At 37.2% G+C, this 21,963-nt stretch overlaps 1 protein-coding gene across 6 annotated transcripts in view; it reads right to left on the bottom strand.

Annotated features, from left to right (window-relative positions):
- Positions 1-21,963, bottom strand: part of ZMYND11 (zinc finger MYND-type containing 11) — a 108,933-nt gene that overhangs the window by 20,233 nt on the left and 66,737 nt on the right. For 3 of the 6 annotated variants that reach the window (XM_074899939.1, XM_074899940.1, XM_074899942.1), the window contains 2 exons: positions 10,914-10,958; positions 7,953-8,114 (listed from right to left, as the gene is read on the bottom strand). The exons of 1 other annotated variant lie outside the window; for it this stretch is intronic. In XM_074899939.1, the coding sequence (XP_074756040.1) occupies positions 7,953-8,114; positions 10,914-10,958 (207 nt within the window). The remainder of the gene's footprint in view (positions 1-7,952; positions 8,115-10,913; positions 10,959-21,963) is intronic. 2 more of the 6 variants (XM_074899943.1, XM_074899941.1) reach the window with 2 other exon arrangements.

Here is a 21,963-nt window from a genome sequence, read left to right as displayed (position 1 = left end):
GCTACATCTGCATCCTCAAATTTTGATGGTCTTTAGCAAGATCCACATGATTGTGCAGATGACTGTTGCTTAGCAAACACAAGAAAAAACAGAATCCATGTCCTAATAGGTAGCTAAAAGAGGTAGGAGGCTCATGAATTATTAATCACTAGAAGTGTGCTATTTTTTACTGAATTACTTATATATGACTCTGAACATATAGAGGGAGCAGACACATTGAATACAGAGCCACATACTTTTACATATTTACTTGGCAAGAGTAAAAATTACACATTAGCACAAAAAAAACATGCTAAGATTTGATTGTGTCTCCTCTGCTTATATACCTCCTGCAAGACACTGAAGACACTGAAAATCACAGGGGATTGACTTACTACCTCCTTCTTAAATAAAAATTGTACATAGCACTACCAATGGAACTGTTTATTTGATTGCTTAACAGTATGCATAGAATTATTACAAACTGTGCTGAAACACCATAGCTTTTTCCTGACAAGACACTACCACTGGTGGGTAAAACTCAATACTGGGGAAAGGGCCAGCACTAGGTCATGCTAACATTCACAGAGCATTTAAGCATTATTTTCATAATATTAATGGTTCCCTGATCTTCCTTTCAAATTCTGGAATGAGATAGAATTTTACCCTGCACTGTATGTCTGAATCACCTTCTGTGTATTCATATGTTACTTTGTCTGTGTGAGAACGTGCATTCTGCTGGAATTCAATTCACCTCTTCAGTTTTGCACGAACCAAAATCGCTACTTCAAATGCAAACCCAAATGTGCATTAAATTATCTGCGTTATGAAATGCTGCTGTCATTTTGTCATTTTAGGCACTGGAGTGCTGTGTGCTTGCTAATGACACAGCATTTAAAAAGACTGAGACTTATTAGGAGACAATAAAACCCACTTGCACTGACTAGTCCTTTTACACTTCTTTTTCTGACATGGTTCTGAATTTATCATCCTTTGAAAGTATTTCAGAATTCATGCGAACCGTTTTTCATGCCCTGCTGGGCAAGACAGTTTGTAAGAAACTGTGTTGAGATGGATAGTTTATCTTATCCTTCAGATTGTAAGAAAAGATAGATAGATAGCTGGCTTTGTATCGTTATTGATGTCAGCAATTAATATTATCTTAAGCACCAATGAAAATGATGTCATTAATTTGCCAATTCAGGCAAACTTGAATTTCTCCACTTTTCCTTCAATTCCCTACACTGATTTATTTTAAGAAAAATCTGATCTCCAGGTTCCTCTACTAAATGTTGAAAGGTAATAAATTTAGGGAATTGGAGCCTATGAGCCAGCAAAATGTCTTTTTATGGTGAGGTTGCTCACCCTTTGTAGAAAGCAAGTTATAATCCAACCGCTTCATTCACTTTTCAACAAAGATTAGCCCTTTAGGAGGTACCACTTACACACTCTTTGGGAGCTATAATGAAAAATGCATAATTTTTCAGTAAAACACCACCCCCCCCCCTTTCTATTTTGAAGACTTGTAGTGTTCTCAGAGAAGTCAACCTAGAACCACTAGCAAGAAAATAGATAATACTAGATGGGGGGATATAATTTACATAAAATGTACTTATATTGCTCTGACACAAGAAAATATAACCACTTTCAGGTCCCTTTATAGCCAGAGTGATATAGAAGCAAATATAAATGAAAATTGGGTCTTTTAATTTCCTACAATTGGGAAACGAAAACAATTACGGGGGCGTGTGAATCTGTAAAAGTGGCGAGATCCACCGTGTATCTTTTCCCACAGTCAAATCTACTAAGATATGGTACTGCAAACCTTAGTTAGGTCCAAGTTTCTTTCAAGGAGGCTGCTAAGATTCAATCCAGCCCCAAAAGATTATCAGGATCTTTATATATATATATATATATATATATATCCTATTTGCGGGATATATTATCTTAATACAGGATTGTACTAGGTCTGGCAGGGATGAAGTTGTCTTCATAGCAGCTCATATCATGTTGTGGTTTAGATTTGTGACCAAAATCATGTTGATAACACACTGATGTTTTAGTTCTTGCTGAACAGTGTTTGCATAGTGTCAATGCCTTTGCTGTTTCTTGATCTGCCCCCACAGTGATTAGACTGGGAGGTATGCAAGAGGTTGGGAGGAGACAAAACCAGGCAGATGACGTGAACTAACCAAGATATTCCATGCCATACAATGCCATGCTCAGCAATAGAAAAGGAGAGGAGGGGATTTAAGGGGGTTGGTTAGCCATCCTTTGCTTGGGAATTGGCTGGGAATCAGTCTACCCACTGAGGGTGGTGAGTGCCTTTGCATCACTTGTTTTCTTTCTCGCTTCTTCCATTAAACAATTTTTATCTCAACCCAAAAGTTTTCTAGTGTTTATGCTTTCTTTTCTCTTCCTCTGTCCCACTGGGAGTTGGGGAGAAGTGAGAGAGCTGTTGTGTGGTGCTTAGCTGCCTAGCAGGGTTAACCCACAACAAGGATGATTCCTAAGTCACACCATTTTTAGAGAAATCTGCAACCCTTCTGCTTTTAATCAAGGTAAAATGAAAGGCTTGGTCAGGAATACATGCTTACATAGGGGATGTAGGAGTGAGGTAATAATCTTCACAATAGCAGTCCTCATGTAGAAGATTAATGGGATCTGGTAGGTGGAAGGCCAAGGCTGCAACCTAATTCTTTACTTGTGGGTGCAGGAAATACCTTATATATGCTTTATTCTCTGCAGCACATCTATTTCTTAGAAGCTGGTACCTGAAGGTCGGATTTACATTGCTGTTTATATTCAATATTCCAGATCAATAATACTGCTTAGATGTTAAAGAAGGTAGCAATACATTGCACTGTGCAGGTGTGACTTACTTAGTAATTCTGACATGCTTATAGTGCAGGAATTCACTACCAGACTTTACGAACCCACACGAGGTTAGCAGCAGCTAGGGGTGCTGCCAAGAAATGCTCCATCCTGCAGTAGCACCATTTATGATGGAAGTGACTATCCTTTGCACCCTGAGTTAGCATGTAGCTCTCAATTCCCAGGGTGACAATGGTCATTATGCTGCAGTTTCTGCAATCTTTCACTTGAAGAGAAAAAAAGAGAAACTCTAAGAAATGCAAGGTGTTAGTGCCAGCATATATGGTTATATGCTATAAGCATTTAAATTACATTTTCTTCATGTAAAGAGGTTTCCCTACATTCTGCCATTAACAATTTTTTTTTTCCCCTTCCTCTCTCATCTGTTATGTGTATACACACATGAAAGAGCTCCATTTCAGTTCAGTGACTGGAGTAGGTGAAGGCTGCTCAGTGACAGATATATGTTTCTAAGACACCAGTAACATTTTCAGAAGCAATTCAGGTTTCCAGGTTTCTATCTGCAGAGGGGAACTATGTGCACGAGTTTAACATACATTCACCACTGCTCTTTAGAAACTGCTCGCTTTACCCACCAGCCCTTGGGATTTTTGTAGGGCTTAAATTTCCAGAGGAATTTGGTGCTACATATGGAAAGCTTTACTGCTCTTCTGCCTTCTCAAACTTCCAACCCTAAGATCCGGAGGTTTCTTATACCACTAAGAAAGATATGTAGGCACACAGGATGGGCCTCAGAGCAACCGGTCTGCTGTATGCCCTGAGCAGCACACAGAAAAGGATCTGCATGAGCAGAACACGGCATGAGACCTGCCTCTTGCAAGGCCATATACAGTTAAACTAAACTTTTCAAAGCATTAGGTGCTTTTGGAAATGTTATAGCTAATCCACAAATTGGTTTGTACTTGTATGGTGCATTAAGCACCTTCTGCATATGAAGCATCATGTGAATTAAATATGCTTTTACATGCACAGAGAAGGTGGTAGGAGGCTCTAAGTGGAGGTTTCCCAGTTTTCTCACTGCTGTGGACAAATTCCTTTACACTCTACTAATATGCCCTATGCAGTGCGCAGTTCTGTCGCCTCCCTGATTTACTCAAGGGTGTCTGTGGCTGCAAGGTGAATGGGAGGGACTTGTCAAGCATTAACACCTCCCCAGGTGTGGGCTCTGCGCACTGAACCATGTGGTGCTAATATTGGTCCTATACTAGGCTATTACTCTACATCTATCCATGGCTACTGTTTGTGTGATTATGCTAAATACTGTTTATAGAATATGTTTCATCATACAGTTATCTAACAAACTCCTACCATAACACCCCATAAAGTAAGTCAATAGAGCCATATTCTTTCTTCCTTTCTTGTATTTTACATTACCCATCTTGACTGACTGCTAGTACCTAAAACGCCCTGATCTAAGTATTCGAGTTACTTCACTTAAGTAACCTTCATCTTTCTGTGCTTCTAACTTTCTGTTTGTCATTCTCGCTTGTCAAATTGTCTAAAGTTGATTGTGAACTGCATGATGATGTATTTTTATGTACTCTATGAAATGCTTAGTACGGTACCAGAACTCAGAAATAGCCTATTTATAGAATAGTTATCAGCACAGCATTTTATTATCTTAAGCTCTACACTTTGTTTTACTCTCATATATATAAACCAGAAATATTGAAACCCCCACTATGATAGATAAATTGGTTATAATTCTTTGCAAAGCACATGCATGGAAGATCAATTTCTGATCAGATGATTGTAAAAAATTTAGAAGCCAAGTGAAACAATACAAATAATTTTTTTTTTTTTGTTTCACAATCCAAAACTATTCCTCTGTGACAAACTATATGTCACCATGCATAATTTTGCCTTTCTATTAAAATTATTCTAAAATTTTAATTTAAAAAAAAAAAAAAAAAGTCAGTTACCCCAAAATGTGATCAGTATCCTCCTATTCAGAATTTTATATATATCTATTCCTCCCCAAAAAACCCACTAGTATTTTTGCAATACATGCTGTAGTCTTTAGGCGCTGAATTAACAGCTGGAGAAAATTAATTTCCTTTTATCTAACCAAAGAGCATAAGTCTCCTGCATTGTTCAGAGATTGAGTTGACTAACCCTGTCTTGAATGGAACATTACAGTAGTGGGGAATATAATCTCTAAATTCATTCGATATGAGTCTTTCTTTTATGACCTGTCTACCAGGAATTTTGCTGATAATACCAATTTATTTCACTTAAGACAATGATTAGTCAGCAGACAGGGAAAATTTTCAACCAACGCAATGTGGTTTGAATTGAACTTTGGTTGACTCTCGACTCCTGCTGAGAATTATGCAGGGTACAAAATATTCAGAATGGTACCGTCAAGTTAAAAAAAGCGCCAGGCATTGGACATTCTTGCTTATGAATGCAGGGGAGAAAAACCACCAGCAGGAAAACAAGAGTTCAGAGAAAGGTTTGCAAGGGACTGTTATAAACGTTATGGGAGGAAAAATATTTTAAAGTTATGAACAAATCCTTGGCAATGTCCTTTATAGAATGTTTCTGAGTAGTCAAGTGTGCAAGATAAAGCTGCACAGGTTGATTGAACTAGTACAACCAGCAATTGTGAAATGAATAATCCAAAGGCTTGCTGACCTTGGCAGCATTACAGAAGCAATCTTTACATAAGAATGAAGTGTTCTTAGATTATTTTTCCCAATATATTAGGTTTCAAACATACTTTTACTTCACCTTTGTATAGACCTTTGAAATCCCCAGGTGAAAAGTGCTATGTCCACTTACAAGAATAAAGTATGAAAACATATGCATCTCTTTGTCCCATCTATTACTTTCCTTGAACGTACATATTTACTGCTGATAATGCAAAGTAAATCCCATTGCCCTTATGCAAGATAGTTAAGCTCTGTTATGTCCTCTGGACATCAGCCAGGGCTCTCCAAATTACCATAGTTTTTTGAATACAGGCCTCTCCTGCTTTTAAACTAAAATGAGAGCAGTCATCTCCTAGGAAGGTGGGGAGAAAGTAGTGGAAGAATACTGAAGCCTGACATGAGGATGCTAACTCCCATGCCAAACTAGACCTCCTTTGCTTACAGGGACTGTGCAAGCCTCCTTAGTCCAAGTTTGTAGACTTAGGACTTGAAGTGATTTGGATTAATCACAAGGAAAACAAGAACTGCCAGCACAGGGGGAAAAAAGATGCCATGGCATTCAAAATGGCAATATTCACAAAAAGAAGTTCATCATTATCTGGAGCACTGAGCAAGCCAAAGATTTCTGAGGCAGGAACTATTTAAGACACAACCTCCCCCCACCCACCCCCAATCTCTCCTTAATTTTGTATAACAAAATGGGAACCAATATGCAGAAAGACAGGCACAGTGCACATGGTCTGAGTTTCACAGGACTTTTCTCAAGGTAAATCTTTGTTTAATATCATTGCCATAAAGGATTTAAAGGCTCCAGCATGAAAGTCAAACTGTTCTCAAAGCTGACCACCCTACGTACCTGTGCATATTTCATGTGATGATTCAACATTTCCACTCTGACAACATCCATGTTACAAGACAGATGTTATAAACCACCTCATATACAAGGTGGTTTAAACCATTTAAATTCCCTACTCTCACCAGGTGTCATCTAAAATTAGTGGCAAACTAGAGAGGAGACTGGATCCAGTTTATGTAATTTTAACTATTTATAAGAACTAACAATACTTATTACGAGAACCAAGAATTATCGAAGAGATTCATTTAAAAATCTGAAAGCAAGTCACCTATATATTGTCATTCTCTGTTTTTAACAGAGGGAATATTGAATAGATAAATGAAATTTCAGTAATTCAATATGGAGAGATACAGTACATGTCCTTATTCTTAACTGTTTTTTCCCTGCCACTACTTCTTGTTCGTTCCTTTCTGTTTCCTTAAGGTGGGCTTGATTTTCTTGCTATTTCCCTAAACTTTGAGAGCTTCCAATCTGAGGCAACAGGCAACAGCTTTTTTACAACTTGTTCTAAGGTAACAGCAGCCAGAAAGTGCTGTTTTGAAACAAAGAAATCTACTTGTTTTCAAAAACTGCATCTCTGTACTGAGAAGCGCCTGAACTCATACATTCCTTGCAGCACAGATCATCTGAAGGTCAGTCTGCTGCAATACAGTTAGATCTAAGCAAGGGAACTTCCTCTCCCTCCAGCAATCCAAGGCAGAGTGCAACTGGCAGTTTTATGCCTTTCTATAGCAATATTTTTATCTTAAACATTCGCATGCATTAGTCCCTCCATTTAAGGAAGACTAGGAATGTGCTCCACTGGGGGAGGTGATGCAGAGATGACAAGAGTAAGAAGTATCTCTCTGATTCAAGGCTAGGTACCAGTAAGCACCATCCTGACTAGAATGTTTCATCTTCTAATGACATGTAGATAACGTACCTGCTTATTTGTGGAAAGGAAATAAAAAAAAATACTCTTTGTCGTCTCCCTACCATACTCATAAGAATAGCAATTTTAAAGAAAAAACAATATAGATATGGATGCTATGGGTGAAATCCAGATTGGTCTTTTTGCACCAATAGAATCCACTGAATGAAATGAGAAGCAGGATTTCACCCCATATTTTTTGATACTGCCCTCATCAGTAACATGACTGTGGCTTTAAAATGTAAAATGTGATTCCAATAAAATACTAGGAATGCAGTCATCAAAATACAAAAAGGTTACGATTCATTAAAAAGATGTTAAATAAAAACAGTAGCATCTTATACAGCAATTTGTTTACTCATGTTGAATATTTCCACAATATACTGCATTCATACGTGGCATACACACATACACACATTCCCACACAGTATACTGTGTGTGCTCAAATGCATAAGTAAAGCTTGCTGGGGTCTTCAAAAATGACCATCTGCTACATGCATCATATTTTGGTATCTCTGCATAGATGCTCTAGATATGTACCATCATTTCAATATTCAGTTCTTTATCCATTAACCTGCCAGACCATCTGGACACCTTAATGAATCTATTAATGAATATCAATCCTCTAATCAGCACATGAAATCTCATAGGTACTCACCCTGCAAACTGGGCACTGCCAGTGACTACTGCTGTCTCTAAGCCTGAACTCATCAGACAAACACTTGGAATGATACACACGAAAACACAGGTCACATATCAACACCTCTCCAGGCAAATGGCATTCAAAACAATACCAGTCATGATTTTCTGTTTCCCAGTCCTACAAAAAATACAAAATATTTTGGTATGACATTCTGTCAAAATCTGCAGGAACTAAGAACAAAATTGATATGTCTTGAAATCCAGCAGCAATTAGACATTATAAACATTTTAAGAAGTGTATAATGTTTAAAAAACAGGGGAAAACCTACACGCTTAAAGATCTTAATCAATTTAATACACACTAACTCCAATAGAATATGAATGCCAAGTTTTAGTTTTTTCAAGTGTCTGATTAGTAACAATTTCAAATACGAGCTCTGTCCACAATGAAAAGTGGGTTTGTTTTCTACCTTTGTGTAAAACACTTGTTGACCTCTCTGTATTAGACTACAAACAAAGGTTTGTGCACCTCAACAGACCATACCTATTTCCTTGGACTATTTCTCCTTGTTTGGTTACAGTATATTTTGAACTGTAATTTTCTGAAGGGCAGTCCCTTCCAGTCTTTACTCTCTTAAAACTGACAACTTTTCAGCATCAAAATGTTGAGTTGCAAGAAATAAATGAAATTATTAATCTATTACTGCAAGAAATGTTTCTCCTAAGCAATCCCAATGCAATTTAAAAAGTAAAAAATGTTTCACTTGCAGTGCCCCATAGCACTAGGCTTATTCCTGAAATGTTCTACAGAAGACAAAGGATATGGTTCTGCTGATGCACAGATGTCTTTAATACATTCTTCCTTGAAAATTCAGCCCCAATGGCCAAATTCTAACCTTTGAAACATGTGCACAAGCTTTGCTGAAGTAAATGAGAGCAGCATGCATATAATTTGGAGGTAGAATTTTGCTCTAGGAATCTATAGTACAAACACCAGACAGAATTGCCAGTGGCCACCGTTAAATGTTTGTGTTTGTTAGCTGAAATGCCACACTTTTCCCTATACTTAGAAGACAAAATAGCTGTCATACCTCAGATAAAACTCCCAATGCCTTTTCATGTCAAATGTCACTTTTCAATGGGTTCAGACCTCTGAAAGAATTACTCCTATTCTTCAATAAATTGTCCTGACAAAAATCTGATCAAGGTGTTTTTTAATGTCATGTTATAAAGGTGGAGGTAGCAATTCCCACCAACTGCCAGAACCGGCATTTGTCCAATTCTCATTTTCCCATGCTTGGGAACTATGGTCATTAAGTCCTTGTGTGAGAGGTCTCCTCCAACAGAGCAGTGTAGGAAGTGCTACACAGAAGTGTCACTTCCAGTCCCTTATGCTGAAGAGCAGCCGTGTTGCATACATAATTCATCCGACCACAGCCCCCATGAATATAAAGAGATTTAGGGACAGCCTCAACCTGGACTGCCTACACTAAAGTTTATACACCATCAACACTGAACTGCAGGAGCAGTAAGTTTAGGGGAAAGAAAAACCACCAAACAACCCTTAACTGATGATTTTTGAACTCAGAACTTTGCCCTCCTTTGTTGTTCAGATTAACAGTGTAACTTGACTCTTCTATTATTTTTCCTAATTTAGTTTTACTTGCCAATTCTGTATGTCTCAGACTGGCACAATAATAGCACCAGATTTGTCTATAAAGAACACATTCTTGTTTCATGAACACTTTCCCCTTCCACAAAATCCAGTGGCAGTGCACTTTGGGAGCTCTTTCTTTAAGATACTTTAGAAACAACTAAAGATACTGCATTGTCGATGTACTTGATTTGCCTGTAGACTGAAAAAAAACCAGGATAAAGTATTGCTTTGTATTTATCTTATATTAATATTCTCTCATATTTATCTTCTTTATGAAACTAAAAAAAAAAAAATCAGATGGCAGTGAAGGGCCAATTAAGCAAGAAAAAGAATAATTTTTGATTAAAGATCTATCCAGATAAAATCAAAGACCCCAATAGGTCCTGGGTACTGAGGAATTTCAACACAGAATCAGGATTCCAGGAGTCTTAATTTTTTTTCATATGAGTTACTTATTGGTATATCCCAGATATTCCATTGTTAGGAAATATGCTGGCAAAGAGATGTGGAATTTCATAAATGTACGGAAATATACTTGCTGGCAAGAAAAATCATACACTCAAGCCAGAAACCATGACAATAAATAAAACACCAGAAGAAGCTTCCTTCAGTATTCACACGGTAAAGTTTTGAAAACATCATTACTTCTAAGTATAATCACCCAGGTTTTTCACAGAAAAGATTTTTAGTTTAATGCAGTATATTTAGTGCATAAATATATATAAACCATTAATTTATGCAATATATTTGACAAGTTAATAAAGAAAATAAAAAAGGTAGATAGCCCTTGTGAACAACTACACTATCGACTTCAACAGCAAGGTCAGAGGCAATAATTTTGCTCCAACAGCAATGAAGTGTTATTGCTTCTCTTGGTTTAAATAAGTTTGAATGGGAGGAGGATGTGCTCCCAACATATTTTTTTCATGCAGATCAGATTCATTTAAATAGCTTAGACTCTGACTGTCAGTGCTCGGGGTAGGACAGGTCAAAATTCTCCGCCTGCTGCAAACACGGTTAAGTCTGCATTTACGAAATACACCACCAGGTGTCATCAGCCACTCCGAAAATGACTGATTAAAGGGCAACCATTGTAACAACATCTTGAACTGTAACAAGTGAGTAACCACTTCCAGCCCCCAGGAGAGAGAAAAAATCATCAAACTACATACATACATTAATGTAGACTAAACTCAGAATTGGAAGTGATATGGATGATGGTGGTGGTTAATATAGTAAACTAAGCTATCCTAATGGAAGACAGAAACGTAATAGAAAATATGACAGAATTCAAAACCACATAGTGCAAAAATTGTTCACCTTGTTTTTTGCTGCTGTCTGGGAAAAAGGCTGCATACCGTAGGCCTTTCAAAATAAAAACAAAACAAACTTTGTATCTATACTGTAAGCCATCCGATTATCAGGATATACACAAGGCTAGAAAGAATTCATGCACAGTGACCAGGAAATCAATCTGTTACTTCTAACATTTGGTTGCATACATTTCCTCCTGCATTTCTGGAATGCTACCCAACGCTTTCACCACATTTTTTCTTTAAAATATCCCATGTGCTTATATCATTAAAAGAACCCAACACCCATCTTCTTCCCCATATACACACCCACCACCAGGCCAACTAAGAAATTGTCAAGAATATTAGTAATTGTTAATTAATGCACTCTCTTTGATATATAAACCTTCTTTGGGCATCTAAAAAAAGATCCCTATAACATAATTTACTGCATAGGGAATAGCCCCACCAAAATCAAAGCAACACCTTCTTTGCTGCATATTGTCAAAGATAAAGCTATCACTTTATCAATAAAACTCACAGTCCTTATTTGTGTATAAAAGGTGATATATTTTCCTGGGGCCATGCGGAATGAAGGAAGGATCTCCGCCACAGGGACTCAATTTGCCAATATCTTTTTTTCCTGATGTAGGGCAGGGAAAGCCTCTCATGTCACGGTGCTGGCAGACGAAGGGAATCCTCTGCCGGCAGCACCCGGCTGCCCAAGTTCAGCAGTTCAGCAGCACCCAGTGACTGGCCACAACCCCCAAGAGGGAGCGGATTTGGCAGCAAAGCTGCATAGCTCAGATGTAACAGGAGGCTTTCCCTCTTCGTTTTACTCAGCTGCCCGTTGCATCTGTAGAGAAATGCATCAGCAGGGCAGCAAATGTCTGTTTGGGGGATTGTATTTAATGGCCAAAGAGCTATGCTCTGTTAAGCAGAGTGGGATCTTGCAGTGATATGGGTCACTTGTGGTCCCTTTTCTTTATATTCAAATCAGTCAATCATTATATCATAAAGGTCACTTTGCACTGACATAAACAGTTGAGATTTCTCAGCAACATGAATGAAACAATGCAACATATTCAAAAATACAGCTTAATTTATGACCGACACGTAAGCTTACTTTTTTGTGATTTGTCTTAAGTAGGTTGTCTTAAAGCAAATACATAAATTTATTCTGGAAGTACAGAAAAATAACATGGGACAGAAAATGTCAGGCTATCCAGAACATTTGACAATTTAAATACAGATAAACCCAAGAGAAAGGAATGAATCATCATGTCGTAGCCTTTACTGTAGAATAAAATATATAGTTGTTGTCAAGGAAAGAATAATTTTAGCGCATAAAGAAAATGTCCATTATAATGCAAATGTACATGGAAAAGAAATGCTTACTCATTAGTAATGGAGATTTACTTAGCTGTAATTGAAATAGGGAATCTGTATGTTGGAGAATGTGACATCCTGCTGTACAATTAGCATACCATTAAGTAGGAGATGTGAAGCACATACTGACAGTAAAATTAACAATAACTTAGAGGTCACAATTGTAACTATTAGGTCACTTCCATACCTTAGCAAGACCATAATTATTGTAAAAAAAAAAAAGTAAAAACAATTAGTAAATTTTAATTTTCCTATAAATTATATGAAGGCATAGCACACGAAAACAATATAACCTCTTTCTTAGACTTTGTCTAAAAGGACCATTTTGCCTTTTTATAATGCATATCCATTAACATAGCTCATTTCTTACCTGTTAATCTGTTTTCTCCAAGTCCCTTAATGGTAGCCAAGATACTCGGTATTAAGCCACTCTACTATCAGGTGGAGAGAGGAAAAGGGAGGGGGAAAAAAGGCAAAACTCTATTCATGAAACTCCCCTTTATGGGGATTTGCTGGTTTCACACTGTTGAACTAGATTTCCCAAACCATCCAAATTATGGATATCCTTTGGACCCAACCAGTAAGCTAAAAAAAAAAAAAGGGTCACATAGAAGGGAAAGACAATTATAAGTCAGTTATCTCTTTGGCGCAATCATGTTTATTTATGAATAGTATACATACAGTTCTGTTGTCCTAAATTCAATATGACGCAAATGAAGGAAAGCTTTTTCCATGGAGCTCATGGTTCCCAGCATTTCCTGTGTGGCACTTGTCCCATAGCACTCTTTGGACTCTTTTTTCCCAGGTGTTCTGTTTCAAGTGCTTCTCCAGAGTTTCTCTGCTGCTTTTGTATGCACTGCTGTGGTGTTTCTCTGTATCTCTCATCCACACTCATGCACACACAGTTCCTTCCAGATCACTGGATTTTCATTCAAACCCACCTGTGCGCAAACCTATTGTCAGCCCTGCCTTAATGGTCCCTAGAGGTCCAGCTGTCTAGCAGAAAAGAACTTAAAACAGTTTTTCACATTTAGTCTAAAAGAAGAGTATGAGCAGATACCCAGTAGATTTCACCCACATTGTTTTGTACCAACGCTTTTGGTCTGTCACAGTGGTGGAATCTGGAATGGCAACAAGGTTCATCTCCACAGAAAGAAGTAATTTACAAAATAGAAACTATTCAAAAATAGTAGTATTTGCATGCTGTATCTATTTCAAGATGTTTTCAAATCACCAGCCCAAAACTTTGGTATAACCTTTTCCTGACTATTTCATAACCCTTTAGAAAACTGGAAAGGATCTCAATGAATGAGTTCCTACCATTCCTCAGATTCTCATTTCTTTGACATCTAATGAGATAGACCATGTCCTGTTTGAAGATACAACTTCTGAGGCAAATGTTCTGGATTCTGGTATTTTAGGATTTGGGAACAGCCATAATGAACACTTCTTTCTTTCCTTCCCACCTCCATCAGCTTTAACATTAGAATTCTTTCAACTTTCCTACCTTCAGCTAACTGAGAAGCTTTCAAAATCTTGGATTCTGCTGCTAAGGTTTCTTTGTTGGCTTTCAGTAACTCTTCACTGAAACCCAACAAAGTTGACTACCAGTCCATATCAAGTAGACAGATGCACTGAAAGAAATGCCTCCCACAAGAATTATACATTACTTTTTTTTTTCACATCTTTCATTTTGATTTAGGTTTTGTAACCTGCATACATCATTGTCTGCTGTTGGGAAGTAATTCTTATTTTCTGTACTTAATCTTTCATATTTCAAACTTTCTGCTGTAAATGAAAAGCTTTTACTATAATAACAAGTGGTGGTACTGCACTCTATCATGAGTGTATCTACCATACCATCATGCTTCTCTGGTATCCAAGTCCTCTCCTTAAGAGGTCTCAGAGTATGCTGCAGGAACCTATGCCCCCATTCATATTAAACAAAGCAGCATCTATTTCTTTCTAAAGACATTTGCTATTCTTAATCAATCAGTTCCTTTTGGTTTTTTCAGGCATCTGTTCCCATCAAAGCTTTCTTGATTGAACATGAGCATTACTACAGGTAACTGTCAAAACTTTGCAGTGCATTTTGCACTCAAATATAGCAAACCACTGTGGGGTTGCACTATCTATGTGCACTCCTATTCTCCAGTACAAAACCTGAAGGAAATGCTTCTTATACATTTGCTGTAAGTAGCTACTGTACACTTAAATTATTTGTCTGTTCACCCATACTTCTCTGAAAAGTATATCAGACAGTCTGAAACAGGCTTAGACAAAGGCAGTGGTTAAAGAGCCCTTAAGAACTGTGGAAATGCTAAACCGTGCTCAGCTTTGAAATGTTTCCCCTTGCCCATCTAGCCACTGATTTAGCAATACTGTTGAACTTCCAAGTAACTGCTCTGTAATAAGAGGAGTTTTACAAAATGTGGCTGTTGATATGTAGAGCTGGACATACTGGAGGCATACTCCTTTTTTTTTTTTTCAGAGGAAAACTAGCATGTGCATCTTCTATGTGCACACTGGCTTCTTTCTTAATCAGGCTGTATCTTGTTGGGTACAGTAGCTAGTAAGAGATCTTCAGCTTATCATGGATCTTTGGCAGATGTATTGGTTTTCACTCAGACACTAGCATGCGTCAAATACTACATGGGTCGAACAAACATGATGTGTCATGAAACACCATTCCCAGTATTTTTTCAAACACAGTGGGAACACTGTGTACGTTTTTCACCAGAGGTCCTAGCCTGCTGTGAGGGCAGTCCTACTCCTGCACTTTGGGTCAGCCTTCTCTTTCATGCCACAACATCCCTGGCTCCATCTATTCCTTATTGAGCATGAACCCTTCTGTAAACTTGCTTTCAGTAGCCCACCGAATCTGCTTTTATCTTTTCATCAGAATGATAGGTTAGGCTCCAAAGTGAGGAAGGCATGATTAATTCCTTGATGTCTCAGAGGACTTACGCCATCTTTGCAGCAGGTAAATGGTGAGCTAGCTGTTTAATAAAAGTATTGCCCTTTTATCACTGCTCTGCAGGATCCATGCTTGATCAGGATGATTGCTTTACAATGACAAAGTTTCTTAGATCATCCCATGTTTTACATCTAGTGTTAGAGTAATACATTAGAGTAAATTCAGTATCAAAATAAGCTTATTTTCTCCCCTGTAGTTTCCTTGTATATATGTATTTACTAGATACATTGCTTCCTGTTTTGCATCTTTTTTTTTCCTACTGCTTTTGCTCATCAAAAGTGCTCAGCAAATAAACAAGCATCCATCTCTCTTTCAAAACCAAAAAGACTTCAGCAGCTAGAATCCCTTTATGAAAATTGTTTCACTTTATCTTCTCTTCCCTCTTCTAGAAAACTACCACAGCAGGTAGCTACAATGATGTGTGCTTTTGCAGACAGGATAATCTGTCCATTGCAAATCAGTTGCCTTTATAGATCCTTTCCTTTGATGACCTGGGCTTCAGCTTTAAAATGGATTTCCATAAACTGACTCTGTTGGACACTTTGTATGTATTCATTACTCGTATTTTACCACAAAGAAATCCAAAGCAATTACGAGTTCATATGTCCTCACACCTACCTAGGCATCTTGCTTAATTTCAAGTACTTTTATTTATTATGGCCAAGATTTTCATAATCTTGGCAATTAACTTTTTTCTTAGTTTTGATTTCTCTCATTTTAGAAATCAGTTTTATTCTAAAAAGAACCAACACAAAACCTTCAGTCAGGAGACAGACCCAAATCTCCTTCTCCATAGTGCATATTAAACACATACATATTTTTAGGCTCTTGATAATCCATTTCCATTTTCTTCACTGATAACTGCTTCCTCTTCTGATGCACTGATGCAAGAAGATTCAGGTTCTGCAGTGAATTCCACAGCCTCTCAGAACACTTTTGGCTTGCTTTCTTTGAGTTAAATCTGCAAGTCTAAGTTTGTCTAATTAATTTATTGCCAGTTTGTCTTAGAAGTCTTCTGTTTCTGGCAGAAACCACCAAAGTCTTTTCTGGATTCCTGCCAAGACAGGTAGATTTTTATTCCCTCTCCTACCTTGTAGTTATGTTCTGGAAATTCAGGATGATAGGCTCCAAATTATAAAGCCAGTCTCTAGCTCCCAGAGCTAAAGAAGTAAAGTTATTTCAAGAAGTGTAGTAGCATGCCAGCAGACAAAATGACTGCTAAAACCCCTGTCACACTTGTCTTCTCAGCCTTATAAGCTGTGTTCCTGAAGTAATGAATAAATCTTAGTTTCCCTCCCAAGAAGATCATGTTTGAGTAGCAGTAGTTTACATTATTTGAGGTGAGACAATACAAGTATTCTCCAGGATATCAGAAACAGAAAATAGTTTCAAATGAAAATATTTTCTTTCTTCATGTTCCAAGTGAGTTCAAGGTTAATAGAAACTTTCAACTTATCTCCTCAGAATCTGGATTTGCTTCTGCTATTAATGTCACCATTTTTTACTTAGGTTGAGCCAAGAGGAGGTTTGTAGGCTATTTTCATTAGGAAGATAAATCAGTGATGGAGTGAAGTATTTATTAGGTGCAATACCTTTTATTTCCACATTATGTATGTGAAGGTTTCGTTCCCCTAGAAAAAGGATTAATCCAGACCAGAAAGAAACCATCTCTTTGCTTGTAGTTCCAAGTCTTCTTCCAAGAAGAACTATGCACAGAAGGGGTCCCCCTCCCCTCTTCTTTTTAAAAATACATTTACATTGCTTTTCTGGCCTTATTTTCTCCACAGAATTTTGTAGTGTGTTTCTAGGTTGATGTTTCTGCACACAGAGAAACATTTTATCTGAACCAACAGCAGAACCTCCTACACACTTCACTTAAATCTCCAACATCTTGTCCATGTCCCCTGTGCTGTAGGTGTGGCTGGTACTGTCTCAGCTGTCAGTGATATAAAGGCATGAGGCCTGGATTTATTATAAGTGAAGCATGAATATTAATAAGCCCATCAGCTTCAATGAAGTTTCATTCAGTGACCAGCATGACGTAATAATTCAAAACAGTTGCCAGAGATGCAGAGCATTTTGAACCCACAAAGTTTTAAAAGAACAACACTACTAGTTCAGGGTTGGCACAAAAGAGGTGGAAAAAACGAAGATGCATATTTTCAGAACAAACTCATGATGGACTTATATATGTCATCTAGTCCATTAGCATAATTTAAGTCCCATGATAGAAGCTTTATACAGACTAGTTTGACTAGTTTACTTTAAAACTCATAAGTAAATTATCATTCTTCAAAACACCCTTTCAATCAGAAAAAACATTTTGTGAAATCTGTGAACAACATCATCAGTATCTCAACTACCGAAAAGCCAGTGAAAGCCTTAAAGAATACAGCATTACACTGACTGAATTTTTGAAAGACAACTTGGCAAAGCCAGGAAAGACAAGTGAAGATGCTGATGAGGTTGTTTTACCAGTTTAAAAGCATCATCATCTCTTAGGTATGCAGTAAGATGGACTCTACTAGTGTCATCTTCGGTAATATGAAGATCCTCCAAACAGCATGAGCTCCTTTCTAGGGGATGAAAAATAAGGATGAGGAGAGGAAGAAATACTCCTGAACAGATGGGAAGAGAAAAACAAGGTTGGAAAAGGAATGCAGAAAATTGTTCATGATTCTTAACCCATCTGGAGACAGGAAGAGCCACTGAAATGACAGTGAGGCCATTCTCATGAGCTGTATGCTAATAGCCTTAATCAAAAGGCAAAGGAGGGTTTTGGCTTTAATACAGCAAAAATTTCTTGTCCGTGAGGTGGGATTTCAGAATTCTAATTTGCTTCTCAAGGACAAAATAGTCTATGCTTTGATTTGTCAATTTGAAAATACTTGCTTTTCTGAACTTTCACAAATCTACAGCAGGATATTACACCAGTGGACACTAATTTTTGGTTCATTAATAAGCAGAATTTTACACTGGTGCACACCGTGATAATAATTTGCAAGAAAAATCATTGCTTTTAACACACAGTGGATTGATATGGTGGCAGTCTCTTGGCAAAATAAGCTCTGAATAATGGGACCTTAGAGGATGGAAAGATAGACAGAAAAGAGATTTAAAGAGCCCCAGAAGCTCATTTCCCCTCCATGCTCTCGTGTGACCAGACTGTTATGTGGCCTGACCCTCAAAGCCTGCTTATACTCTCCCTGAGGTGTGGAATAAGAGATGGAAGCCAGTCTGAACTTTTCTCTCCCCCAGGATCACTCATTAACTCTTTGTATCAGTGAATCACTAACTGTAAAGAACACTGGTACTTTCACAATAATTAGGAATCTACCTGGAATGTTCTAGCCTGGAAAATCCTCAATTTCTTACAATATGTGAGAAATAGTAACTATCATGGTTTGGGCTATGTTTGGACCAGCGAATTCACACAGGACTTCAGATTAAAGGCAATATGGATGGGTAAGACAAATTGGAGAATTTTTTAAACACCAAACAAATTTTTTCTTCATTTGGTGTGACATGTTCTTCCTCTTTGTGCTCTCTAGTTGTAAGAGTTTTCATCATGAATGCACTGGCTGTCACCATTGCTGTTTCATATTACCCTTCTGCATCTAACTGAAATTAATGGAATGTACATTACAACTATTCCTCAGCCTAGTTAGAAGCCCATAGTTTGCTAGCAATAACTGGTAGCTATGTAGGTTGGTTTTGGTTTAAGGTTTGGTTTTGTTTCTGTTTTGTTTTTTTGTTTTTTTTTGTTTAAATTTAAAGTGTATTTTATGTACAGAAAAGATTGAAACCCTCACAGTGACCGTTTTAAGCTTTTTACAATTACCTTCATATTTATGGAGACTCAAGATGACACAGCCAGTTCAAAAAACATCTTCTGGCTATCAATACTGACTAGCATGGAAAAATCAATATAAATACAAAAGCAATTAAGCATGGCAAGTAAGGAACCCAGCCTTTTCTCAATCTAAAGTAATTTAGATTAACACAAACATAACAGCCAAAATACTCCTTTCTCATAGACTGATCCTAGCAAAATTGAACCTGCAATACATCAAATCACAATAATCACTGGATGTGTGCCTAAGGTCACTAGGGTTAACAAAACCACCTTCTAAACTCACAGTGCCGGCAGTGGTTTACAACAAAGGTTAAAATGATGGGAAAGCAGACAGAGTGAAGAGATGGATTATTTAGGCAGCCTTGAGACTTGAAAGTATCTGGAGTCACTTTGAGCAAGCACCAGTACTTTCTAGATATAAAGTATCAGAAAATCTCCAGTAATGAATTAGCCAAGTTATGAATACATGGATGTGCTGGGAAAAAGCACATTCTACTTCTAATGTTCTCTGAAAACAGGAAAGGAAGCAAACTGCCCCTCCAAATAGCATGTTCTCCACTAAACTAAAAAAATTTTGTCAGTGAAGAAATAGCTCTAAGTGACTTAACTAAATGTGAAGCCTCACTCATCACATCTCATTAGAGCATTTGGCCACTATAAATGAACTTTAAATCACAGGAGTGCTATGAGATATGTTGCATTCAGATGCAAACAATGAACCTGTGTTACTAACACAACTCCATTTTAGAAGAGCACCATATTGTTTGGCTTTATGAACACATGTAAATTGAAATTATACATTCATAATGCCTCTCTCTGGGTCAGTGCAGTTTTATGGCTTTAATCAGGAGGAGAAGAATTAGCACATTAAATGCTCAAAATAGCTCCGTGCACACTGTAGAAAAATAACAAAATATGTAAATGAGTAAGACAAACTAACTCTAAGAACTGTATCTAACCCCCCATAAAGCTACATGACATTGGTGCTTTATTTTGATTTCATTCATTGAGATTAGACTGAGCACTATTTTACACAGATAAAGGTACATAAAAATCATGGCATAACTGAAATAGAAATGAATAGGTAAGGAGAATCATGATTCTTTTCTTCAAGACTACATTTCCCTTCTATTTTATTGACTGCATTGAAAACATAGTTAACAACGTTGATTTGCAATTTTTTTTCTAAACCTGAAGAGCAAGGAGATAATTTCTTTTATGTTGATAATAAATAACACTTCCAAATTCCACAAGTTCTGTGAGAAACAGAAATAAAGCTTTTAGAAAGAAAAAGTAAACTTCCATTACCAGATTTCAGGACTGACATTTCCCTTGCAAGGCAAGAAGCTGCCGAGATTTTGTTGAATTGCATAATAATGGCATCAACAAACAGTGAAAATGCAGAGTTCCTAACTAAAATCTTGGATAACAATGGAAAATAACTTCTTCTTTCATTTATTTTGTGTCAAATGCATTAATCATCTGCAAGATGAGAAAGCCTGTAAGATGAAAACACATTTTGAAAATGTGCAAAACATCTGTATAGATGGCAAATGAGCAAACAAAATGAATACCTGCACAAGGCCTGGAAGTATAATATTTGCAGCAAAGTTCTCGTATAGGTACCAATCCTTAAAATATCAGTTGGAATACGGTATGCTTAGCAACTGACTCCATATTTTAAATTTAGTAACTTATATAAAAATATTTCCCCCACATATATCTGAGAGAAAAAGAGAACAATTTTATACTCTTTTAAATCTGATCATTCTTTTTCAGTTTTTCAGAATATTCATTTTTACATGAGTTGTCCTTTTTTGAAGGGCCTCCTGATGCCCTCAAACTGTTTTGTCTTTGCATGTCAGCTTGTTCTTTTGTATGGTATCTCTAAATATAATATTTTGCTTCATTTTTTTACCATAGCTTCAACATACTGATAGAACAATGATAGCAAGGTAGCATAATCTTTTTAACACATTCCTCTGAAGGCTAGGAGTAACCCTATTAGAGATTGTGTCCTTACAGCATAGATTTATCATTATGTCAACCTATTGGATAGGGCAAATGTTTGGAAACACATAAGTAAGCATCACAGATTATCTAATGAATCTTTTCCAAATACAGATGTGTTTTCATAATCTGTATACTCTCAATTATTGTTATCATTTAGCAATCAGTCCACAGTCATCATTAAAACCAGTACTTTCAGGCCTTGTGGCAGTCTCTAGTCAGACACCTATAGAAATAACAGATACAGGTGCTCAGCAGTTCTGTGGCCCAGGCCAGTAATTTATTTACTTGAAAATGGACTTAAAGTGCTAAGATTTTAGGTCCAAAATTTAAAAAAATGGAAAGAAATGTCAAGCAAATACTCAAATAAAAGATAGGGGGAAGTACGACAGGAATAACTTCCACTGTGGTGCCAGAAAACAAGCTAAAAACCAAGGGTATTTTTCTACTGATGTCAATAGGTGTTGGATCAGTTCTCAAGCCTTTCTCTTTCACATTATGAGCTTTCCATGTTCCTGTAGTACCATTCAAACCAAGTTTGACAATTGGGTCAAGGGTTTGCCTATAAGTGCTAAAGTGTGGTGAGCCTGAAATCCCTGTTCCAACATTAATAGACCTATTTCATAGAGTTCTATCTCCTACAAGTGGATCTCTCAAAAGACTTCTGTGTGTTTGCCCTCACTGAAATGTAACTTGAGCTCATGGTTCAACAGTCATTAGTACCAGATCTGAACAGTACTGAATTACAGAGAACTACAAACTGCATCTTGATCAAGTGCAGACAAACCATCCGTAAAACTATACCGTGTGTCCAATGTTGAAAACATACCAAACTTCATGGTTTTG

The sequence above is a fragment of the Athene noctua genome, chromosome 2, assembly GCF_965140245.1.
Source record: "Athene noctua chromosome 2, bAthNoc1.hap1.1, whole genome shotgun sequence".
In the NCBI taxonomy this organism is placed as follows: domain Eukaryota; kingdom Metazoa; phylum Chordata; class Aves; order Strigiformes; family Strigidae; genus Athene; species Athene noctua.
Note: the sequence above shows the minus strand (reverse complement) of the source record. Positions and strands in the feature narration are given on the sequence as shown.